The sequence below is a fragment of the Monodelphis domestica genome, chromosome 7 (genome assembly GCF_027887165.1).
Source record: "Monodelphis domestica isolate mMonDom1 chromosome 7, mMonDom1.pri, whole genome shotgun sequence".
In the NCBI taxonomy this organism is placed as follows: Eukaryota; Metazoa; Chordata; class Mammalia; order Didelphimorphia; family Didelphidae; genus Monodelphis; species Monodelphis domestica.
The window spans coordinates 207,344,444-207,366,687 of record NC_077233.1 but is presented as its reverse complement, the minus strand read 5'-3'; the positions used below and the strand labels follow the sequence as shown (position 1 = coordinate 207,366,687).

Here is a 22,244-nt window from a genome sequence, read left to right as displayed (position 1 = left end):
GGACTACATATCTATATTCTCCCTTGCTGCTAATCCCAGAGTCTCTTTTCCCTCCTTTTCTTTCAACCTCAGTATCCACTAGTTGCCAAGGTCTATGAAATCTACTTTGGTAATATTTCTCAAGGTGATGTGGTCGGTAGAATACTGGACTTTGAATCAATAAGACCTGAGTTCAAATCTTGCCTCACACATTTGCTAGTTCTGCGACTCTGGGCAAATCATTTAACCTCTTTCTGCCTCAGTTTTCTCATCTGTAAAATGGAAATAGCAATGATACCTGTCTCCTAAGATTGCTATGAGGATAAAATAACATTTGTAAAGTGCTTGTAAATGCCAGCTATATAAGACCTCAGAAGTTATCATGTCTAATCCTTTCATTTTTAAAAAAAACCTTTACCTTCTGTCTTGGAGTCAATACTGTGTATTGGCTGGTAAGGGCTAGGCAATGGGGGTCAAGTGACTTGCCCAGGGTCACACAGCTGGGAAGTGTCTGAAGCCAGATTTGAACCTAGGACCTTCCATCTCTAGGCCTGGCTCTCAATCCACTGAACCACCCAGCTGCCCCTAATCCTTTCATTTTAAAGATGAGAAAACTGAGACCCAGGGAGTGTTTGTTCTAAGGTCACCTGGGGAGTTGAGGGATTTGAATTCAGGTCATCTGATGACAAATGTAGTGCTTTTTAAAAATGTCTGCTCTTCATTGTAGGTTGTAGGTAGAACTTGAGGACTGGGGCCTGAGCTTTCTTTATCTTTCTATCCTCCTCAGTGCCAGGCCCAAAGTCTGGAGCATAACAGCCTCCACCTGCCTGGAAGTGGATCCTTTAAATAGGTTCATAGGAGGCAGCAGCAAACCTTGGGTCTGGTGTGGAGGCATTTAAAGTTTTACAAGCCTCAGTGTGAAATGGAGGGGAGTTTAAAGGGTCTTGGCTCTATTTCACACTGAGACTCTTTAAAAATTAAATTTCCCAGATGTCTGCTTAGGCCCCAGTGGTGCAGGAAGCTCTTTAAAGTACCAAGCCTGGAGAAAGTCACAGCGCGCAGTAGGGAGGTGGTATTAGCAGCACTATTCCTGCCTCCCCCTCCAAACCTCCCCCCCTTCCAATATGTCCTTTGCAGAGCTGGAGATGCCCTTCTCCAGGCCTGAAGGCCCTCATTCAGCTGAACTTGTAATGGAACTCAAACCACAATGGGCATTGGGGGTGGGGATGGGGGAGAAGAGGAGGAGAGGTGTGTGTGAGTGTGTGTGTGTGTGTGTCTGAGATTACATTAGTGGTAAGACCTAGTGTTGGCTTACATAAGGTGGAAGTGAGCAAGAAAAGATATGGGTAAAGAGGGAGGGAGTGAAGCCTGGGGAGAAACTTATAATTGCATTCCTAAGTGCAGAGTAATAGGTGATGGATGAGGAGAGCTACAGAAAGACCACTCTGAGTTACAGGGTCAGAATGCTCAAGTTTGAGCAACATTTGACTGATCGTGAAACTAAAGGTTATTGTTTAGTCATTTCTCAGTTGTGTCTGACTCTTTGGGACCCATTTGGGATTTTCTTGGCAAAGATACTAGAGTGATTTGCCACTTCCTTCTCCAATTCATTTTTCAGATGAGGAAACTGAGGCAGACAGGGCTAAGTGACTTGCCCTGGGTCACACATCTAGCATGTGTCTAAGGCTAGATTTGAACTCAGGAAGATGAGTCTTTGGGATTCCAGACCTAGTGCTATATCCACGATGCCATCTAGCTGCCCCAAACTAAAGGAAAAGCCGACAGATTATTGTCATCGAGTGGCAACTTCTTATCTTGTCCCATAGTTTCAGATTTTCACGTCTCTGTACATGCTTCTCAGATATCCATCTCTAGCTCTGATCACTCTTCTGAAGTCCAGTGCTGAGGTGCCAACTGTCGGTCAGACCTCTCTGTAGTAACACCCTATGGGCATCTCAAACTGGACCTGTCAGACCCCTGAGGACCCTTCTAACTCTGAATCTATGACCCTATCTAATGGATACTAACAGATATCTAATGGATTACTAACCAGATGGAACAATGAACAGGACCCCGATCCTGGAGTCAGGAAGGGCTAGGCTCAAAAACAATCCCAAGTCACTTAGCTTTTCTGAGATTCATTTTTTCATCTGTAAAATGGAGATATTAAAAGTACCCACATCCCAAAGTTGTTATGAGAATCAAATGAGTTAACATTTGTAAAGCACTTTGCAAACCTTAAAGCACCATAGAAATGCTAGCTATTATTATTAGTGCTATTGGAGCACTGTCCTACTCCAAGATTCTTGGGTTTCATCTTTGACACCTTTTCCTCCACCTTCACTTAATGCTTCCCATCTAAAATTCCTCTTCCTTTCTCCCCATATCCAATCAGTTATTGAGTCCTGTTGATTATAATTTTGAAATATCCCTCCTGTCCATCTCTTTTAGTCCATTTTCATCATCAACTTCCTGGTCCAGGTTCATATTAGAATGAGCTGAAACTGAAAAGGAACTAAGGCTTTTGGGATATATATATATTTAGGTGCAAATACTTTATCAGACCCTTTTCTGAAATCAGGATTTATTAGCAGAGCAGAGGGCTGTGGGTTAGGGCTGAACAGGAGAGTAAGATGCTTGAATGAAGGAGAGCTCTACAGAGGAATGAAAATGGCCCAAAAGCCAAACTTGGATGCCTTTATGGTTTTGTATACAAAACAAAGGAAAAAGATGGCCTTCCCCTCTTCTTTTTTACAGCTTCACTTGGTGATTTTGTTGGCTTCCACGGATTTAATGATAATTTCTATGCTGATGATTTTCAGATCTATTTTTTCCTACCCTAAACTCTGCTAACTTCCAATCTCACATCTCTGTCTGCCTTTCGGACATCTTGAATAATCAGTAGACAACTTAAACTCAATATGGCCAAAATGGAACTCACTAACTTTCTCCCCTTCCTCTCTACCAACCTTCTATTCCCTCAAGCTTACCTCCTAGGAGTCATCCTGGACTCCTCATTCTCTCTCACCCTCTATAGCCAAGTTATTGCCAAACCCTATAGATTTTGTCTTGGCAACATCTCTCCAATATACCCCCTTCTCTTTTCTGATGCTGCCATCATTCTGATGCGGGACCTCATCATCTCATGCCTTCATTATTGCAATGACCTGATAGTGAGTCTCCTTGCCTCAAATCTTCCTTCACTTCAACCTTCTCAGTCACTAAAGTGATTTTCCTAAAGTGTAGGTATTATGTTGTACCCTCCTACTTCATTCAGTAAAATTCAGATGCCAAATTCACTGTGCCACCTAGCTGCCTGATAGAAATGTGAATTGCTATTATTAGGATTTTGGCTACAAGGTATCACAGTGGATAGAGTGCTAGATCTAGGCATGAAGATTCATCTTCATGAGTTGAAATCTTGCCTCAGACACTAGCTGTGTAACCTTGGGCAAGCACTTAACCCTGTTTGCCTCAGTTTCCATATCTGTAAAATGAGCTGGAGAAAGAAATGGTAAATTACTCTAGTACTGCTACCAAGAAAACCCCAAGCTGGGTCATAAAGAGTGGGATATGACTGAAACAATTGAACAATAAGAAAATTATTAGGAGTATGAGGACCCTAGAATTGTGTTGGCAAACCTATAGCATGTATGCCGGAGGGGTCTGTTCCCTTCCCCCTCTCCACTGCTCCTGAAAACATTTTCACTTCACCCATCACTCTGTCCAGCAGCCCAAAGGAGTGCTTCCTCCCTCCCCTGTCTGGGATAAGGGGGTGGCTCACTTACCATGTGAGGGTGCAGTGTGGTCACTTGGTCTCTAAAAGGTCCCCCATTACTGCTCTAGAACTACTGGGTACAAGCTCTGTGACCTTGGACAAATTATTTTACTTTTCTGGGCTTTAATTTCTTTATCTGAAACATGAGGATGATAAAAACCATTCCTGACTAAGCCATAGTGTCCTTGTGAGGATCAAATAGAATGATATGTGTAAAAGCTCTCTATATACCAAAGAACATTATTCAAATGTAAATATTATCATCACCATCATTATCATCATCTTCATATCATTATCGTCTACCTAAATAAATCTATAATTTATTCTGTAGTGAAATTAAAGAAAATGTAATTTTGATCACAATCACCTGGCTGATTATGACTAGGATTGAAATAAATGATGATTATCTGTTTAGTCAGATGTAAAACAACTTCACATACCTTAAGTTTTTTGACACTATTGCAGGGATCATTGGAGAAACTTGCCGTGTCTGAAATTTCAATACCTTCACCATACAGGACACCAGTGAGATCATTTCTTACCTGTCAGCAAAAGAGAGAGTTGGATAATAGAGATTGGTAACCAATGAGAAGAGAGCTGATGGCGCACACCATCTCCCTTGGAAACTACTCAAATATACGAGAAGATTAATGCATCAATTTCCATGTGCAACTTGAAAAAAGTGTTTTTCTTCATTATAACAGACACAGAATAGCACAATATATTACTCTCTTCCTTTGCAATAATGAGTGGGTCTTGTTTTGCATAATTGCTTAATTATTGTCTATGGCAATTTATTTCCTTTGTTGAGGAGTAGTGGCAGCAATCATTCATGTACGTTATCAGAAGATGCCCTTCACAAAGATGAGAGTGACAATCTAGGAAATGTGTAAATTTTTGTAAGAATTAAATTTTTTGATATTCCAGAAAAACATATAAATCTTCATAAAGCATATATTTTTTAAAAATTAAAAGTGTCTGTAGAAAAAAGTATTTACTGTATTTACTTTTGTATTTTCCACTACAATTTGAGAAGACTTTAAGAAAAACAATTTCTTGCATCAGTGAGCCAATAAGCATTAAGTGCTTACTGTGTTCTAGGCACTGGGGACACAAATACAAAATCAGGACAACCCCTGCCATCCAGGAGGTTACATTCTATTGGTATCCTACTATATAAATTCCCCATGTGAGTTAACATTTTATTTATATTCCACTCCATAATTCTACATGGAAGAAACAGCTTTCCAACAGAGATTTGATCCTAAATTGGAATTAGACTTAGTTTTCTAACTATAGGATCGAAGTCTATAGGAAAATCCTTGACCTAAAAGTAGCTAAGTAGTGAAGATTAGGGGATTTAACAACTTAATAAAGTGCAGTATTATTGGGGCACAGCTGTGTCCCAACCAACACAGGTACCACTAGCTAGCGAGCATTTATATAGTCTTTAAGGTTTATAAAATGTTTACAAATACTATCTGATTTTATCTTCACAACCACCCTGAAAGGTAGGTGTCATTATTATTCCCACTTTATGGATGAAGAACCTGAAGTAGAAGTGGTTATACAATGTGCTCAGGATCTCAGCTGAGGCCATGTGGGAATTTAATTGTCTTTCTGACTCCAAGTCCAGAGTTCTAACCACTGTGCTACCTAGCTGCCTGACAGCACTGTGCCAGGAGTGAGGAAGACCTGAGTTCAAATTCTGCATTATATACACCATAGCTACAAGACCCTGAATTAAGTAATTTAACCTTAACCTGCCTCAGTTTACCCATATGTAAAATAGAGAAAATAATATCTCCCACTTTATAGATTGTTGTTGGGAGTAAGTGAGATAACAAAGTATTTTGCAAAGTTAAAGTGCTATATAAATACCCAAAGTCCTTGGAAATACTCACTACTAACTATGTGACCTTAGACAAATCAATGGACCTCTCTGGGCCATAGTTTTTTTCATGGGCAAGATGGTGGTAATAATACATGCCTTGCTTATATCATAGTATCCCTCTGAGGACCAAATAGAAGAGTGTGTAAGAGCATTTTATATACCACTTTCCTAGTGGTAAAGAGGTTAGTGAGGGAGGTGGATAGGAAGGGCCTTAGGGGAGGAAGCTGCTTTGCCAGGGTTTTAAAAGCCAGAGAAAGAAGAGTCATATTTAGGGGAGAGAGAATAACTAAGGCTAATTAGGGGAAATCTCATGATGAGCTTCTAGAGTGCTCCATGTACACCTTAACTCTGCACAGCTATTTTTGGGGAGTTTTCCCCTGCTTTTGTTGGGTTTTCCTCATCCTTTGTTTAGTGACAAACTTGACCCAGTGATTGGATCAAAGGTAGAGGCAAAGGAGCTCAGTGTGGGGAACTCCAAATATTCCAGAGGAACTCTGGAGGGAGCTAGAGCTTAACTTTCATATCCAGATTATAAATGAGGGTGAGAATGAAGTAGGGAGGGGTGAAGGGTTTCTGGGAGAAGAGATTACTCAGTAGACAATGAGTCTGAGATCTCAACCTGCCTCACTATTTTCCTTCCTGCTGTTCAGGACTTAATTCTTTTTTACCCCCTTCCTCTTTTTTGTTATTATTTCCTGCACTGAAACAACTATGATCTGAAGAAAATACAGGGAGCGACACTTTTTTTTTTAAACAGAAGTTTTCACAGAAGGAACAAGGATGAAGTACTTTATACACTTTAAAGCTCTATATAAAAGTAGACCATTATTCCCCCCCACCCTCGCCATTGGAGACTATAAGCATTTTCTCCAGTTGCCTAGTAAAGTCATCAACACACAACAGGGGCTTAATAAATGTTTGTACAATAGATAAATGAAAGTACAAGGAGAGAGGAGAGAGTAGGCTTTGTCTTCTTTTTCCAGACCTCCTTGTATGTCTCCATACCTGTAGTTCCAACCTACCTTCCTGCTCTCCCCCATTTTGGACCAAATATATTTCTCACTCTGGAAACTTCTTTTTTTGTCTTTTCCTATCAAGAACCATGGGTAGCTAGGTGGTACAGTGGATAGAGTGTCCAGTCTAGGGTTAGGAAGGCTCATATTCCCTAGTTCAAATCCAGCTTTAGGCACTTACTTGCTGTGTGACCCAGGGCAAGTCACTTAACCCTGTTTGCCTCAGTTTCCTCATCTGGAAAATGAGCCAGAGAAGGAAATGCCAAACCACTCAAATAAATTTGCCAAGAAAACTCCAAAAGGGATCATAAGGAATCTGACATGACTGAACAACAACAAACTAAGAGTGATAAGATCCTTGAGGGCAGGGACCATCTTTTGCTTCCATTTGTAACAGGTGCTTAGTACAGTGCCTGGCACTAGTAAGCACTTCATAAATATTTGTTGGCTGAATGACTGATTCTTCCTCCTTTATTTGTTTCTCTCTCATAAATATACAGACAAATATTGATTGAAATTCTCTTAAAGTCTTTCTTTTTTCAAAATGTACTTTATATATTTTGTTTTTACATCACTTTTATTTTTAAATCTATTCTGCTCCCTCCTTTTACATAGCAAGCATTTTTGTAACAAACAATAAAAGGGAGGGAAAAGAAACAGTTTAGAAAAAATTAGCCAACATCAATAGAATGAATGCATATACAATGTTCCACAAATATTTATTGTTCACTTGGATGTTTTTGTGACCCCATTTGGGGTTTTCTTGGCAAAGAAACTGGAGTGGTTTGCCATTTCCTTCTCCAGCTCCTTTTCCCATATGAGGAAACTGCAGGGTCACACAGCTAGCAAGTGTCTGAGGCTGGATTTGAATTCAGGACTTCCTGACTCGAGGTCCGGAGCTCTATCAACTACACCATCTAACTTCTCCTCCCACAAATATAGTTCTCTACTTCTGAAAAAAAAGTATCTTTCTCATCTTTTAAAAATCCTTATCTTCCATCTTAGAATCAATTCTGTGTGTATTGGTTCCAAGATAGGAGTGGTAAGGGCAAGACTATAGGAATTAGCCTGGAGTCATACATCTAGGAAGTATTTGAGGCCAGATTTGAACTCAGGACCTCCCATCTCTGGGCCTGGCTCTCAATCCACATAGCTACCCCTTCATCTCTTTTTTTGGGGACAGATTTTATCCTTGATTGATCAGCATTTAGCTTTTTTCTTTTCTTCTCCCTCCCTCCCTCCCTCCCCTCCCTCTCTCTCTGGTCTCTCATTTACACTGTCATAATCATTGTGTATACTGTTTTCCTGATTCTGGTTAGTTTACTTGTATCAACTTATAGAAGTTTTTTGGTATTTCTCTGAGCAATTTAAATAGATAGTTTTATTTATTTTGTCAAATGTGTCCATTCAATTATATGTGCATTTAAAAAACATTTAAAATTTTTTTGAGTTCCAAATTCTCTCCCTCCTGTCCTTCCATTTCTTTTTGAGAAGGCAAGCAATGTAATATCAATTATATGTGTTAAGTCATGCAAAACATATTTCCATATTAACTATATTGCAAAAGAAAACATGCAAAAACAAGAACAATAACAAAAGTCAAAAATATACTTCAATCTGCACCAGTTCTCTCTCTAGCAGTAGACAGCACCTTTCATCATAGGTCTTTTGGAATTATCTTGGATCATTCATTGTCTTGATCAGAGCAACTGAGTCTTTCACAGTTGAGCATTCTTACAACATTGCTGTTTCTGTGTACAGTGTGCTGGTTCTACTCACTTCACTTTGCATCAGTTCATATAAGTCTTCCCAGTTTTTTCTGATTCTTTATATTTGTCTTTTCTTATAGCCCACTAATATTCCCTTAACTGCATATTTGTTTATCCATTCTTCAATTGATAGGTACCTACTTTATTTTGCTTCTAGTTTTTTTTTTTTGAAACAATATTTTTCAAGAATATATGGTTTGATGAAGGAAGGGAGAAATGTTAAAACTTGATCCCAGTCAATTTTACTCATGATTTTTGTATGAGTCTGAGTATACTGTTTTTCTTTAGTAATTAGTGGAAGGAATATTAAAGTTCAATTAAAATAGTCTTGAGTTGGTGAGGGGCCAAGACCCATAAGTATGAATAATTTTATGCCATTTCACATTCTATCCTTGATTTTAGAATTAAAATGTGAGGCAGAGATAGGGGAAACAAATTGTGATGGTTAATTATAATAATATTTAATATTTCTGTTAGGCTTTGTAGTTTATAAAGAACTTTCCATTTTTTTTTACCTAATTTGATACAATTACAAGCAAAGTGGGTATTTTCATTCATATTTCACATATAAGGAAACTGAAGAGCTGAGAGGTTTAGCAATTTGCCCAAGGTTTATAGGACTAGTAAATAGCAGAGCGTCTAGTATAGCAAAACCTAAATTTCTTATTAAATTGCAAGTTTCCTGGGGTTAGGATTGTTTTTTTTTTCATTCTCAGCATAGCACCCTTACAAATAGTAGCTGCTTAATGCATGGTAATTGAATTGAAAATGATGTCGCCTGACTCCTTAGATTGTGGATAATCACATTGCCTCCTTTAAAATATGTGCTATCAGTCCATTTTTGACTCCAGTAAGAATATCAGGTATTTTTCCTCTTTTGCTTCCTAGTAGTAATTCTATGGTTTCTGGTCTCCTGGTTATACATGCCAGCCTTTGTACCTAAAGACAAATCATAGCCATAAACATGGCAGCCAATCCTGTTAGTGAAATTACCCAGCTGGGACCCCAAGTGAGTACACTGAAGATTCTCTTGAAAGTCACATCATGGAGTTTGGACTTTATGTTGTAGGAAAAATCTGCCTTCTCTGACTATGGTAGGGACATATACTTATCCTATATGAAAGGAGAAACTCTTAAGTTACATATAAACAAGCACACAGACTTTTAAAGAACGTGAACTTCAGGGTAGGGACTGTTTAAGTTTTTGTTTTTGGTCTTTGTAACCTTTGGTTCTAAACAGTGTCTCTTGCAAACCACTTCAAACACCTCTGGGTGTCTCTGTGAAGGGTAGACAGGAACAATGAGTGCTAGATTCTTTCTCTTCTGTCCTTTCTCCCTGAATCTTTCCTACAACTGCCTATCTCCTCTCTCAGGGGTTGGTTTAGGGAGTGTCCCCTCCTTACCACCCTACTCTCCTGAGATCTAATCAGCCATGCCCCATTGCAACAATTAACTCCCCTTCTAGCCAGTGTGCTCTTAATAATTAAGTGTTTATTACACTGAATTTGTAAACAGGCTTAGTTCCTTTTAGAATGGAATGTAAGAACTGGAGAAGCACTCTGAACAACAACTACAACAAAAACATGTCAAAGCTAGGAAGGACCTCAGAATATAAAATTACAGAATTTAGAACTGTAAGGTGAGCAGCCAGAGGAGGCTATTGGCATCCTCTCCTAGGACTGACTCCTATTATACAACTCTGATAACTAAGCGTAAACTGTACCTGGTTCTAGGTAGAACTGGATGCCGAAACTCTTTAGTCAACTTGCTAATACAACATAGTTTTAATTTCACCTTCTTCATCCCAATAGATTTTTAGGAATTCTCCTTTTTCACTGTTTTCACTCCTTGACCTTATTGACCCACTGGTAAGGCAAAAAATGTCCAAAATGTCAGGCTGAAAATCTTATGTTAACAGGAGACCCCAATGGCTCTGTGCCTTCAACTGGAGAGCAAATCCCATCATTTATCCAGGCTACTGCCCGGCATTGGGATTGGGATGCTCAAAGCAAGAGAGATCATATATGACTCTCCCCTTGACTGCATCTATTCATAATCTCTTAGGCTGTATTTGACTACCAACAAATCATTCAAACCCACCCTAGTGTTTTGCATCATTCACCTCAACTCTACCTTACTCATGGACTCTATTCACCAGAGAAACCTCAGCAAAGATCCCCCAGAGCTTATAGGGGCTACAGTTATAGTTTAACAAGTGGGAAATAACTGAGTGATAGGGGAGCATGTTTAAGGAGAAAACCAAACAGGTGAGAAATGGAAAATATGTGCTGAAATTTTGATAATAAATTATTTTCAACATCAAGTATAGTAGTAATGCCACCATATTAGTACTTTAACAACACAGTCCAAGATGTGCTGCATGAGGAAATGGAACAGGCATTGAAGAAAATATAAATTGGAAGACTGGACTCAGAGTATAGGTTACTATACTAAGAGAAGGTCGATTTTTGTAGGAACACAATTTCAAAGTCACTGAAGAATTGATTCTTATGGTATCTGATAGAGAGATCACCAAAGGTGTGGAAAAATTCCCCAACTTTATTATTACTCCCCCAAACCCTAAGAAAATATCAGGAACTAGAGATTCATATGGCTACTTTTCCCATCTACAAGTCACAAATATTTTACAGGAATGACATGTAAGCACTAAGGGCACACATGTTAAAGATATAAGAAGAGAGGCCAGCTAGCTGGCTCAGTGAATAGAGTGCCAGGTCTGGAAGCAGGAGGTCTTGGGTTCAGATTTGAGCTCAAAGATGTCCTAGCTGTGAAACTCTGGGCAAATCACTTAACCCCAATTGCCTAACTCTTACCACTTTTCTGTCTTGGAACTGATACTTAGAATACCAATTTTGAAATAAAAGGTAAGAGCTTAAAAAAAGATAGGAGAAGTGAATAGGCTACCTCAAATGATATGCTTTGCACTTAGAACTGAAAGCTGCAGAGAGCACAGGAGCAGTATAATGTTTATTTTGGTTGACCCTAAAAAAAAAAGCATTTGATTTGGTGGAACAAAGTGCTGCCTTTATCAAGTATGCAAAGATTTAACAAAGAAAACTTTGTTTGAAGATCCTCTGATGATTAATATCAATCGAGGCATAAAATAAAGATGTTTCTATGCAAAGGTGTTTTCCACTGTCATGGAGGATGTTTAGTACAGAGTTCAAATGGAAGAGAGATTCCCCACAGGTGGTGATGCCTGCCAGATGTTTCTGCTTGTGCATGACATTTTACTGATTCTATTAAGCCTCAGAACACTGCTGAGTCTCCTAAGTGAGATTCATTAGAACTCAAGAGAGAAGTTTTAGTAGAAGTATTGAGAAGGAAGCTATAATATATGGCATCAAAGGAGAAATGAGTAATGAGTAAATGAAGATGGCTGACATGTAGCATTTGAGAAGTTTGGCAGTGGAAAGAGGAGAAATAGGGGGACAGTTAAATAAAGAGTTAAGGGTACTTCCAAAGGGAAGAGAAATGAAGTGAGCTTGAAGGAGGACAGGATGAACCCAGGAGAGAAAGAGCTTGCACTACAGAAGCAAGGGATGACCAAGACAGCAAGGACTTTTTGACATGAAAATAGGAATTGCTTTAGGAATCAATATTCCACAAAGTGGAAATTTTTCTCTACTGACTTGGGGAAAGGATGAAAACACCATTGAAGTGAAGAGGGTAGATCAGGAATCTCCTGCCAGATGGCCACTATCTTCTCAGAAAAGTAGGAGGCAAAGCCATCTGTCTCTCTATTGAAAGTGATATGCTTGGCTCCATTAACATTTCTCTGGGTATTTTCTAGAAGGAAGAGTCTAGGTTTTTTGGAATTCAAATTCAAAATTCTGATCTCAAAGAGAAAGATCCACCATCAAACAGAATTTCTAATATACATGTATTGTTAATGTATTTTTGTGAGGGTATGTTCATCAGTGTGAATTTCTGCATGTATCATTTTAGGAAGTGTATATGCAGAAATTCAAGTTGAAATTTTGGCTCTCCAATAAGGGGCAAATAATTTTGCTAAGACATAGGACATGGTTCAATAGAAAGAATGCTATAGTTTAGGGTCAGAGGTCTTTAGCTTGAATCCTACACTGGGATACCTAATACTTGTTTGATCTTGAACATGTCACTTAACCTCAGTTTCTTCTTCTGTAAATTCAGAATTGGGCTAGATGACCTCTAAATTTCCATCTAGTTTGAAATCTATGATCTTAACAAGAAACAATCAATTTCTGAAACAGTTTGGGATGTGGAAGGAAAAAATATTTTTTTGTAGAATATAATTCTGGTTCAAAAAATGGCAGATAGCATTTTCATGGTTTTAAATGCAGTATAGATGTGTGAATATGGATGTTTGCAAGTAGGTGAGCATATAAAACATGTATATATGCATATCTTGTATTTATATATGTCATATTTTAGTGAGTATGAGAGAGAAAAATAAGAGGAAAATCTCATCTTTCACAACTTTGGCTTGTAGGAAAATTCTTAGCTGAATAAGGGTCTGAGAAGATGAAAAATAAAACAGGTAATTTTGATTACAAGAAATTGAAAAGCTTTTTCATTAACAAAGTCATGCAATGCTAAAAAGGAAAACTATTAATTGGAAAAAAATCTTTGAATTAAGTATCACTTATAAGGGTTTGATTTCTAAAGCATATAGGGAATTATGACCCAAACCCACCTGGTTAAAAATAAGAACAAACAGTTCTTAAAACAGTTGTAAAGTATGAAGAAGCAGCCCTAAATCAACAGTAAAAGAAATATATGCCAATATAACTCCAAGGCTATATTTCACATTCAGCAAGCTGTCAAGGATGAAATAACATAAAACTAGTTGATGTTGGAGGGGTTGTCAAAAGAAAGGCACACTAGTTTATTGCTGAAGCTGTGAAATGATCTAACTTTTCTGGAAAGTGATTCTGAATTTTGCAAAAAAAAATTGACTAAAATGATCATGCCCCTTGACATGCTAGGCATAAAGAAATAAAGGTCATGTATCTATATTTATGTTTCAAAATTGGCAGAAGCAATTTTTTTTTTGTGGTAGGAAAGAATTAGAAACAAAGTAGGTTCCCATTGTTTATAGAATAAATAAATAAATTGTGGTTCATGAATGTAATAATAGAGTATTACTGCACAATAAGAAATTGTGGCTATGAAAAATTCATCATATAAATGAAGTAGACTAAAACAAGAGCAATCAGGAAACATGATATATTTAATGACTAAAAATAAGTATTGCATGTCAAACATATTTGATATGTTAGCAGGTTTTGATGAACTACTATTTTCTGTTTCTTTTAAAATTCATTATAAGGGATGTCTTACTGGGTAGAAAAGGATGGAAGAATATGTGAGTAAGAAAACACCCCTACCCCTTATGTTAAGGATTAGATTTGAATGTTAGCAATAAATTTTGAGTTAATTATAATCGTGATAAGGTAATCAATGATATCAATAAGTGATACTATTATTAGGGTTGTGATTATTTCAGGGTAAGTATTAAGGTTTTCAACTAAGTAAATTACTGCCTTAGTGTATGCCCCACCCTTCAAAGTTGCTCAATTATGGTCTTGAACTTGTGATCCACTATACATCACCATGCCTGGCCAGGTACCATTCAACCCCACCCACTTTTATCTTATATATCACAATGCCTGACCCTGGGTTCAGGAACAGGCACTGCCTAACATCACCCACACTATCTATCACCATGCTTTCTTATCTTATGCATCATCACCCCAGGTACATCTTCTCCCCCCTATATCTATCAAGTGACTCAAGTCATGGTCAAATGATTTCTTTTACCAATAAGGGGTGCTTCTTAGTTGACCTAAACAATGAACATTGCTTGTAAGTATCTCTATTCTTAGAAGGGCATGACTATTTTCTTGTACTATTTTTTGCATTGTTATAAAAACTTGTTTGATTCTTTGGGGATAAAAAGAGGTCCTCAAACTATAGTTGGGGTCTTCTGGTCTAGACCGGGAGTCTGGATTTATTGATGGACTGTCCCTCTTTCAATAAAACTTAACTTTCTTACAGCCTAGAGATTTAAGACTCAGTTTATCTAAATTGCATACCTGTGTGAAAAAAAAAAGTGCAACAAATAGATCCAGAAATGAATGGGATGTAAGAATGGAAAAGCATTAATTAAAAAGAAATATGCTAGAGGTATATACTAGTAGTATCACACAATGGAAAGAATATTAAACTTGAGAATCAGGAAACTTTGGGTTGCATTTGATCTCACATTATACTTATCTCACTATAGGCAAGTCATAATCCCTTGGAGCTTGAGTCCAAGATTTCCCCCTCCCCTCCACATCTCCTATGATTCCATTTTCCATTTTTTTTTTGGTATCAGCTCCTTTCTTAGCTACTTATAAACCAGGAGTTCTTCATGTGTGTCTATGTGTGATGGATCCCTTTCCCTCCACAATTTGGTGAAGCATAGGAATCCTTTCTCAGAATAAAATTTTAATGCATAAAATAAAAGCCACTAAATGACAAAGGAAACCAATTATATTGAGACAGTCACTAAAATATTTTTAAAAAGAAATTCCTGGATCCTTATGTTAAGAACTCCCTTTGTAATGATAAATAACATCTATCTAAAGCCATCAGCAAGCATATATGTAATGGAGACAAACTAGAAGTCTTCCCAAGAAGATCAGGGGTGAATTAAAGATGCCCATTATTACCAATACTAATCAATATTGTACTAGAAATGCTAGCTAAAGTAATGAGAAGAATAAAAGGAAGGAATTAGACTAGGCAATGAGGAAATAGTCTTTGTGGATGATATGATGGTATATTTAGAGAATCTACTAAAAAGCTTATTGAAACAATGAACAACTTTGGCAAAGCTGGAGTATATAAAATAAACCCACATAAATAATTTGCTCTTCTCTGTACTCTCAGTAAAGTCAAGAACAAGAGTTATAAAGAGAAACCCCACTTAAAATAACTGTAGACAATATAAAATACCTAGGAGTCTGTCCATGTGCCAAGACAAACTCAAGAACTCTATGATCACAACTATAAAATGCTTTTCACACAAATAAAGTCATAGCCAAACAATTAAAAAATACACAAATTGCTCATAGATAAGCCAAGTCAATATCATAAAATGACAATTCTACCTAAATTAATTTACCTAACCAGTGCCATATCAATTGAACAATGAAAAAGTTATTTCATAGAGCTAGAAAAAAATAATAACATTCATTTGGAAGAAGGAAAAGGCAAGAATGTCAAAGGAATTAATGAAAAAAAAATATAAAGAAAGGTGGCTTAGCTTTATTTGATTTCAAAATGTATTTTAAAGCATCTACCATCAAAACAAGATCAATAAAATAGATTAGGCACTCAACACATGGTAGTCAATGACCATAGTCATCTGATATTAGACAAAGCCAAAGATCCACGCTTTTGGAAGAACTCACTATTTAACAAAAACTTCTGGGAAAACTGGAAAGCCTCAATGCCATATACCAAACTAAATCACAATGGATATATGATTAGAAATAAGGGCTGATACCATAAACAAATTAGAAGAGCATGGAATAGCTTACTTGTCAAATCTATGGATGAGGAAAGAATTTATGCTCAAATAAGCTATAGAGAACATTACAAGATATAAAATATCTATCTTTTATTACATTAAATTAATAATGTCTTGCACAAACAAAACCAATGCAACCAAAATTAGAAGGGAAACAAAAAGTGGGAAGAAAATTTTTTATAACAAGTATTTCTGACAAAGGCCTCATTTCTCAAATATATAGAGAATGGAGTAAAATTCATAAGAATACAAAACATTCCCAAGTTGACAAATGGTTAAAGGATATAAATATGCAATTCTCAAGTGAAGAAATTTAAACTATATTTATTCTAATGAAAAATGCTCCTCCTAATCACTAATAATCAGAGATTAAATTAAATTAAATTAAAGTAACTCTGAGGTACCACCTTACACCTATCAGATTGATTAAAATGACAGTAAAGGAAAGTTATAAATATTGGAGGGGATGTGGGAAGATTGGAGCACTAATAAATACACTGTTGGTGGAGCTGTGAGCTGATACAACCATTCTGGAGAACAATTTGGAACTAGGCCCCAAAAGCCATAAAATTATGCATACCTTTTGACCCAGCAATGTTACCACTAGGTCTGTACCCCAAAGAGATCAGAGATAGGGAGAAAAGACCTTTTTGTACAAAAACACTCATTTATTTATTTCTGACCCAGAAAAATCTAATTATTTAATTAATTAATTTAGAATATTTTTCCATGGTTACATGTTCTTTCCCTCCCCTCCTCTCTCCCCTCCCCCCACTGTAGCTGACATACAATTCCACTGGGTTTTACTTGTGTCACTGATCAAGAACTATTTCCATATTGATAATTGCACTAGGGTGATCATTTAGAGTCTACATCCCCAGTCATATCCCCATCAACCTATGTGATCAAGCAATTGTTTTTCTTCAGTGTTTCTATTCCCACAGTTCTTCCTCTGAATGTGGATAGTGTTCTTTCTCACAAGTCTCTCAGAATTATATTCGATTGTACCTCAGTGTATCAGTCGCTGCATATAATGTTCTCCTAGTTCTGCTCCTCTCACTCTGCATCCATTCCTGGAGGTCTTTCCAGTTCACATGGAATTCCTCCAGTTCATTATTCCTTTTAGCACAGTAGTATTCCATCACCAACAGATACCACAATTTGTTTAGTCATCCTCCTATTGAAGGGCATCCTCTCATTTTCCATTTTTTTGGAAATACCACAAAGATCGTGGCTATAAATATTTGTGTACAAGTCTTCTTCCCTATCATCTCTTTGAGGTATAAACCCAGCACAGTGGTATGGCATGGTGTGTGTATATATATATATATATATATATATATATATATATATATATAGTATGGTACGGGCAGGCATTCTTTTAAAGCCCTTTGGGCATAGTTCCAAATTGCCATCCAGAATGGTTGGATCTATTCACAACTCCACCAGCAATGCATTAATTCCCCAATTTTGCCACATCCACATCCACATTTATTACTTTCTTTTGCTGTCATGTTAGCCAATCTGCTAGGTGTAAGGTGGTACCTCAGAGCTGTTTTGATTTGCATCTCTCTGATTATAAGAGATTTAGAATACTTTTTCATGTGCTTATTGATAATTTTGATTTCTTTATCTGAAAATTGCCTATTCATGTCCCTTGCCCATTTATCAATTGGGAAACGGCTTGATATTTTGTACAATTGATTTAGCTCCTTATATATTTGAGTAATTAGACATTTGTTAGAGTTTTTTGTTATAAATATTTTCCCCAATTTGTTGCTTCCTTTCTAATTTTGTTTGCATTGGTTTGGTTGCATTGTAAAGGTACAAACCCTTTTTAATTTAATGTAATCAAAATTATTAATTTTACATTTTGTAATTTTTTCAAATTGGTCTTAAAATCTTTCCTTTCCCAAAGATCTGACAAGTATACTATTCTGTGTTCACCTAATTTACTTATAGTTTCCTTCTTTACAGTCAAGTCATTCACCCATTTTGAACTTATCTTGGTGTAGCCTGGTGTAGATGTTGATGTAAACCTAATCTTTCCCATACTATTTTCCAATTTTCCCAGTAGTTTTTGTCAAATAGTGGATTTTGTCCCCAAAGCTAGGATCTTTGGGTTTATCATAGACTGTCTTGCTGAGGTCACTACAAAAATATTTATAACAGCTCTTTTTTCTGTGGTGGCAATGAATTAGAAACAAGCTTTATTCATCAATTAGGGAATTACTGAACAAGCTGTGGAATAGGATGGTAATGGAATACTATTGTGCCATAAGAAATGACAAACAAGATAATCGAAAAAGAACCTGGAAAATCTTAAATGAAGTGAGGCAAAGTGAAGTGAGCAGAACCAGGAGAGTTGTACACAGTAATGGTATTGCGTGATTAAATGTGAATGAGTTTACTATTAACATCAATGCAAGGATACCAAACAACTTCAAGGGTCTTATGATGAAAAAGACTCTCTACCACCATAGAAGGAACTGAATAGAGTCTGAATGCAGATTGAAGCATACCATTCTTCACTTCTCTGTTCTAAGTGATATGTGTTTTCTTTTACAATATGACAGACATGGAAATATGTATTATATGACATTACATGTATGACCCATACTATATTAACTGCCATCTTGGGGAGGTTGTATTTCAAAATAATGAAAATGATAGTGGTAGCTATCATTTATATCGCTATAGTTCTCATATTAAGATCTCTGAAAATTTATACAAAAGTAAGTGGTTTGCAGAGAATCATTTGATTCTCACAACAATTCTAGGAGGTAGGTATCATTTTATAGATGAGCAAACTTAGGAGGGAAAAAGTTAAGAAATTTACCCAGGTTTATACAGTTGGTAGGTGTCCGAGATAGGATTCAAACTTGGATTTTCCTGACTACAAATCCAATATTCTACCCTCTGTAGCACATACATCTATGATGGGCACCATAGATGGACAATGAATCAGGCCTATCATTGAGGAATGCAAATATATGGATTGTATTTGGAAAACTTCAAAGTTCTTTTAATGATCCTAAGCTGTTCCCTGACACAAAATCCCAAATAAATGCTCTCCCATCAATGCTAGATAATTATGAAGCTCAGAATGCTACAATCTTAAAAGAATCAAAATGGCCAGTGGATCCAAATACATTGCATATTATTTAGGTAAAGTGGTTCACATAGATCACTATGTTGCAACCTGGTGATATAAAGACAAACACAATACTAGTTCTTACCCTCCTGAAGCTTACATTCTATGATTAGGTGAAATCCATTTTGCTTTGGTCATTCTAAGCTAAAAGCATGGTTTAAAAAAGAACTGCATCTCCAGCTAAAGAACGAATAATTGTGAATACAAATCTTTCTAGTACAATGTTTATACAGTTTATTGGTTTATGAAGTAATTGCAAAAGTTAATATTTTGTTGCTATTGCTTTTACTGTTTTCTGAATATGTTGCTAGAAGAGCTCAATAAAACCATAGCCCTAAGTGGCCTATTTGGCATCTCTCCATGGTGCTAGAGGTTCTCATTGAGTTTCTCACAAACCCTAAGATAGATCTCTCAAACAAACTTTCCATGCAGCAAGAAATAGCTAAGGTTAACTTAAAAACAAAACCAACACCCTAGTAGTCACAAAGAAGAGAAGGCATATGGCAGGTAATTGTTCCCTCAGTTCAAAGACAAAGGGACACATCAAATCTATTGCTTACCCTTCCCTTCCTCTCCCCCTATTTTCACACATCCCAAAGCAATTATGAGCTAAAGACCACCTGACAATAGTTCTAATTGAAAGTTGGTTTGGGGGGATGCTAATTATAATATTAACTATAAGATTTTCTAAATAAAAGAACCAGACTTATCACATCAACTTTCTCCAAGTAAATTATGATAGGTGGATTTATTTCAAAAAACAATAATTATATATGTATATATATACATACATATATACATGTATATATATGTTGCCCTGAAGTTTAACAACATGGCAATCACATGTTGTAATGGAAAGAATATGGGACTGAAAGTCAGAAGGACTTGTTTTGGATATAACTAGAAGTATAATCATGGACAAGTCACTCAACTTTTTTGAACCAGACTATAAATTATTGTCCCTAGAGGGAGCTCTCAAAAGGAGGAAATTGAGTTTTAGGGAGGGTAAATCATTTACTTGCCCAAGGTCCTAAAGATAGCAAGTGAGCCTTTGGACCCTGAATGGAGTACTCTTTCTTATTCTAGGCTAACATAGAGATGAATGGTGGAGGAACATAGAGAGGTCAGTGAACAAACCCCAGCTCTACTTAAGACATAAACATTTATATAAGCAGTGAGTGAACTTCAACAAAGCTGGGAGAGTCTTTGAGGATCTAGTATTGGAGGAGGAGAAAAGGCATCTCTTATAGGCATCACCAGGTCACCAAAAGTCTGGGTTCTAGCCACAGCATGGTTTAAAAAATTTTTTTGAGACTAAACGTGCCAACAATAATGATAATTGATGTATAACCCAGATCAAATTGTTTGCCACCTCTGAGAGGACGAAGGGAAGGAAGAGAGAGAGAGATAATTTAGATCATCTAACTTCAGAAAACTTGTGAGGAAATTTGTTATTATATGTAATTGGTAAGAAAAAAAGACCCTTTATGATAAAGTAAACAAAAATATTACCACAATATAAAGGACCTTGGGAGGGGGGTGGTCTAACTGTGTTTGTGTGTGTGTATGATCTCAACTTTCTTCAAATAGCTCATTATATCTGGGTTTCTTTCATTTTCACCATTTAAAAAATTTATTTATTACATTAAAGTTCCCAGATATCTCCCTCTTTCCCTCTCTTCCCTACACTAAAGAAGTTATCACTTGACTGTAGGTGTATATATAAAACTTTGTCTTGCATGTTTCTCTTTATTAGTTCTTTCTTTGGAAGCAAACACATATGTTATTTTTTAAACAACACTTTTATTACTGTATATAATATTCTCTAGGTTTTGTTTGTTTTGCTTTTCATAATTTCACGTAGGTCCTTCCATGTTTTTATAAAAATTAATCTGCTCCTCATTTCTTACCATATATCAGATTTATTTTAAAATAATAATAATGATGTGTATGGTGCTCAATACTTTAGCATGGCAGTAGCAAGGCATAGTGAAGAGAATGTTTAGTCAAAAGACTTCATTTCACATATATGTGGATAAAAATATATGTACATATGTATTTATGTATCAATGTGTTATATATAAATACATACATATGTATATGGAGAGGAAAAGAGGAGGAGGAGAAGAAGAAACTTACCTGTATCTTTGTTTAAATGGCAAGTTAATAGCCAATTCAGAAATAAAACTCAAGGCTTTTGATTTCTAGTCCAGTGCCCTTTGCCTTACCTTTGCTCAAGTTTGCTTGGATATTTAGAGAAATGTATCTTTGATTGCTGATGTACCCATAGGCAAGTCACCTCTACTTACAATGTTGCTACAGAAGACTTTAATTTTGACATTCAGAGGGGCATCTATTAATGAACGTATGCTCTGAAGCATAGAACTCTACTCAAATGACAATGACAGAAATTTTTGTAAACTAGAAGCAGTAGAAATTTAGAGTCCTGTCTAAGGTATCTTGATTCCAAAGCCAATGTTCTTCCCACTAGATAGCAGCTAGTATAGAAGCACATGTTAATATTTGGCCCTTAGAAATATTCAAGAACAAGGGTGAGGGACAAGTCAATCAATGGGCTTTTTGGGGGAGTCAAAGCCACGGTCAAGTCTTCCCACCCCACACTGCTTTACTGATGTGTGGTAAGATTAAACCTCTCTGTGTATGGACAGTCTCACTTCATTAGATATTGGTCTGGAGAGCAGAAAGAGTGACTTTCCTATAATTGCCAACTTCAATGATTCAAACTTTCTGTTATGATTTGTATTCTGTGGGATTGCTAGGGGAAAGACAACAAAACCACAAATAAGAAATATCATAACTAGTCTTCCTCAAATTATAAAGAAATATATGCCTCCTCATTCATGGACCTAAGGGATAGATCATGGCTTATGAGATTAGAGGAATCCCCTTGCTCAAGAGAACAGATGTATTCCAGCAATTTGCTATAAAGGAAACATCTGTTAAGTGAATGCTATTTTTTTTCATTGACTGCCATTATCATTATACAATCAGAGATGTTTGCTTCGGGAAAACAAGTTGGCTTCTGGATAAAGTAAAATCACCCTTAAGAAT

At 36.6% G+C, this 22,244-nt stretch overlaps 1 protein-coding gene and 1 long non-coding RNA gene across 2 annotated transcripts in view; one reads left to right on the top strand and one right to left on the bottom strand.

Annotated features, from left to right (window-relative positions):
- Nucleotides 1–4,503, top strand: part of LOC103103313 (uncharacterized) — a 42,787-nt gene extending 38,284 nt beyond the window's left edge. Inside the window, exon 4 of the long non-coding RNA XR_469966.2 lies at nucleotides 4,223–4,503. This is a non-coding gene — a long non-coding RNA (uncharacterized LOC103103313). The remainder of the gene's footprint in view (nucleotides 1–4,222) is intronic.
- GABBR2 (gamma-aminobutyric acid type B receptor subunit 2) overlaps nucleotides 1–22,244 on the bottom strand; it is a 737,774-nt gene that overhangs the window by 225,388 nt on the left and 490,142 nt on the right. The window contains exon 4 of the mRNA XM_056806338.1: nucleotides 4,198–4,299. Within this exon, the coding sequence (XP_056662316.1) occupies nucleotides 4,198–4,299 (102 nt within the window). The remainder of the gene's footprint in view (nucleotides 1–4,197; nucleotides 4,300–22,244) is intronic.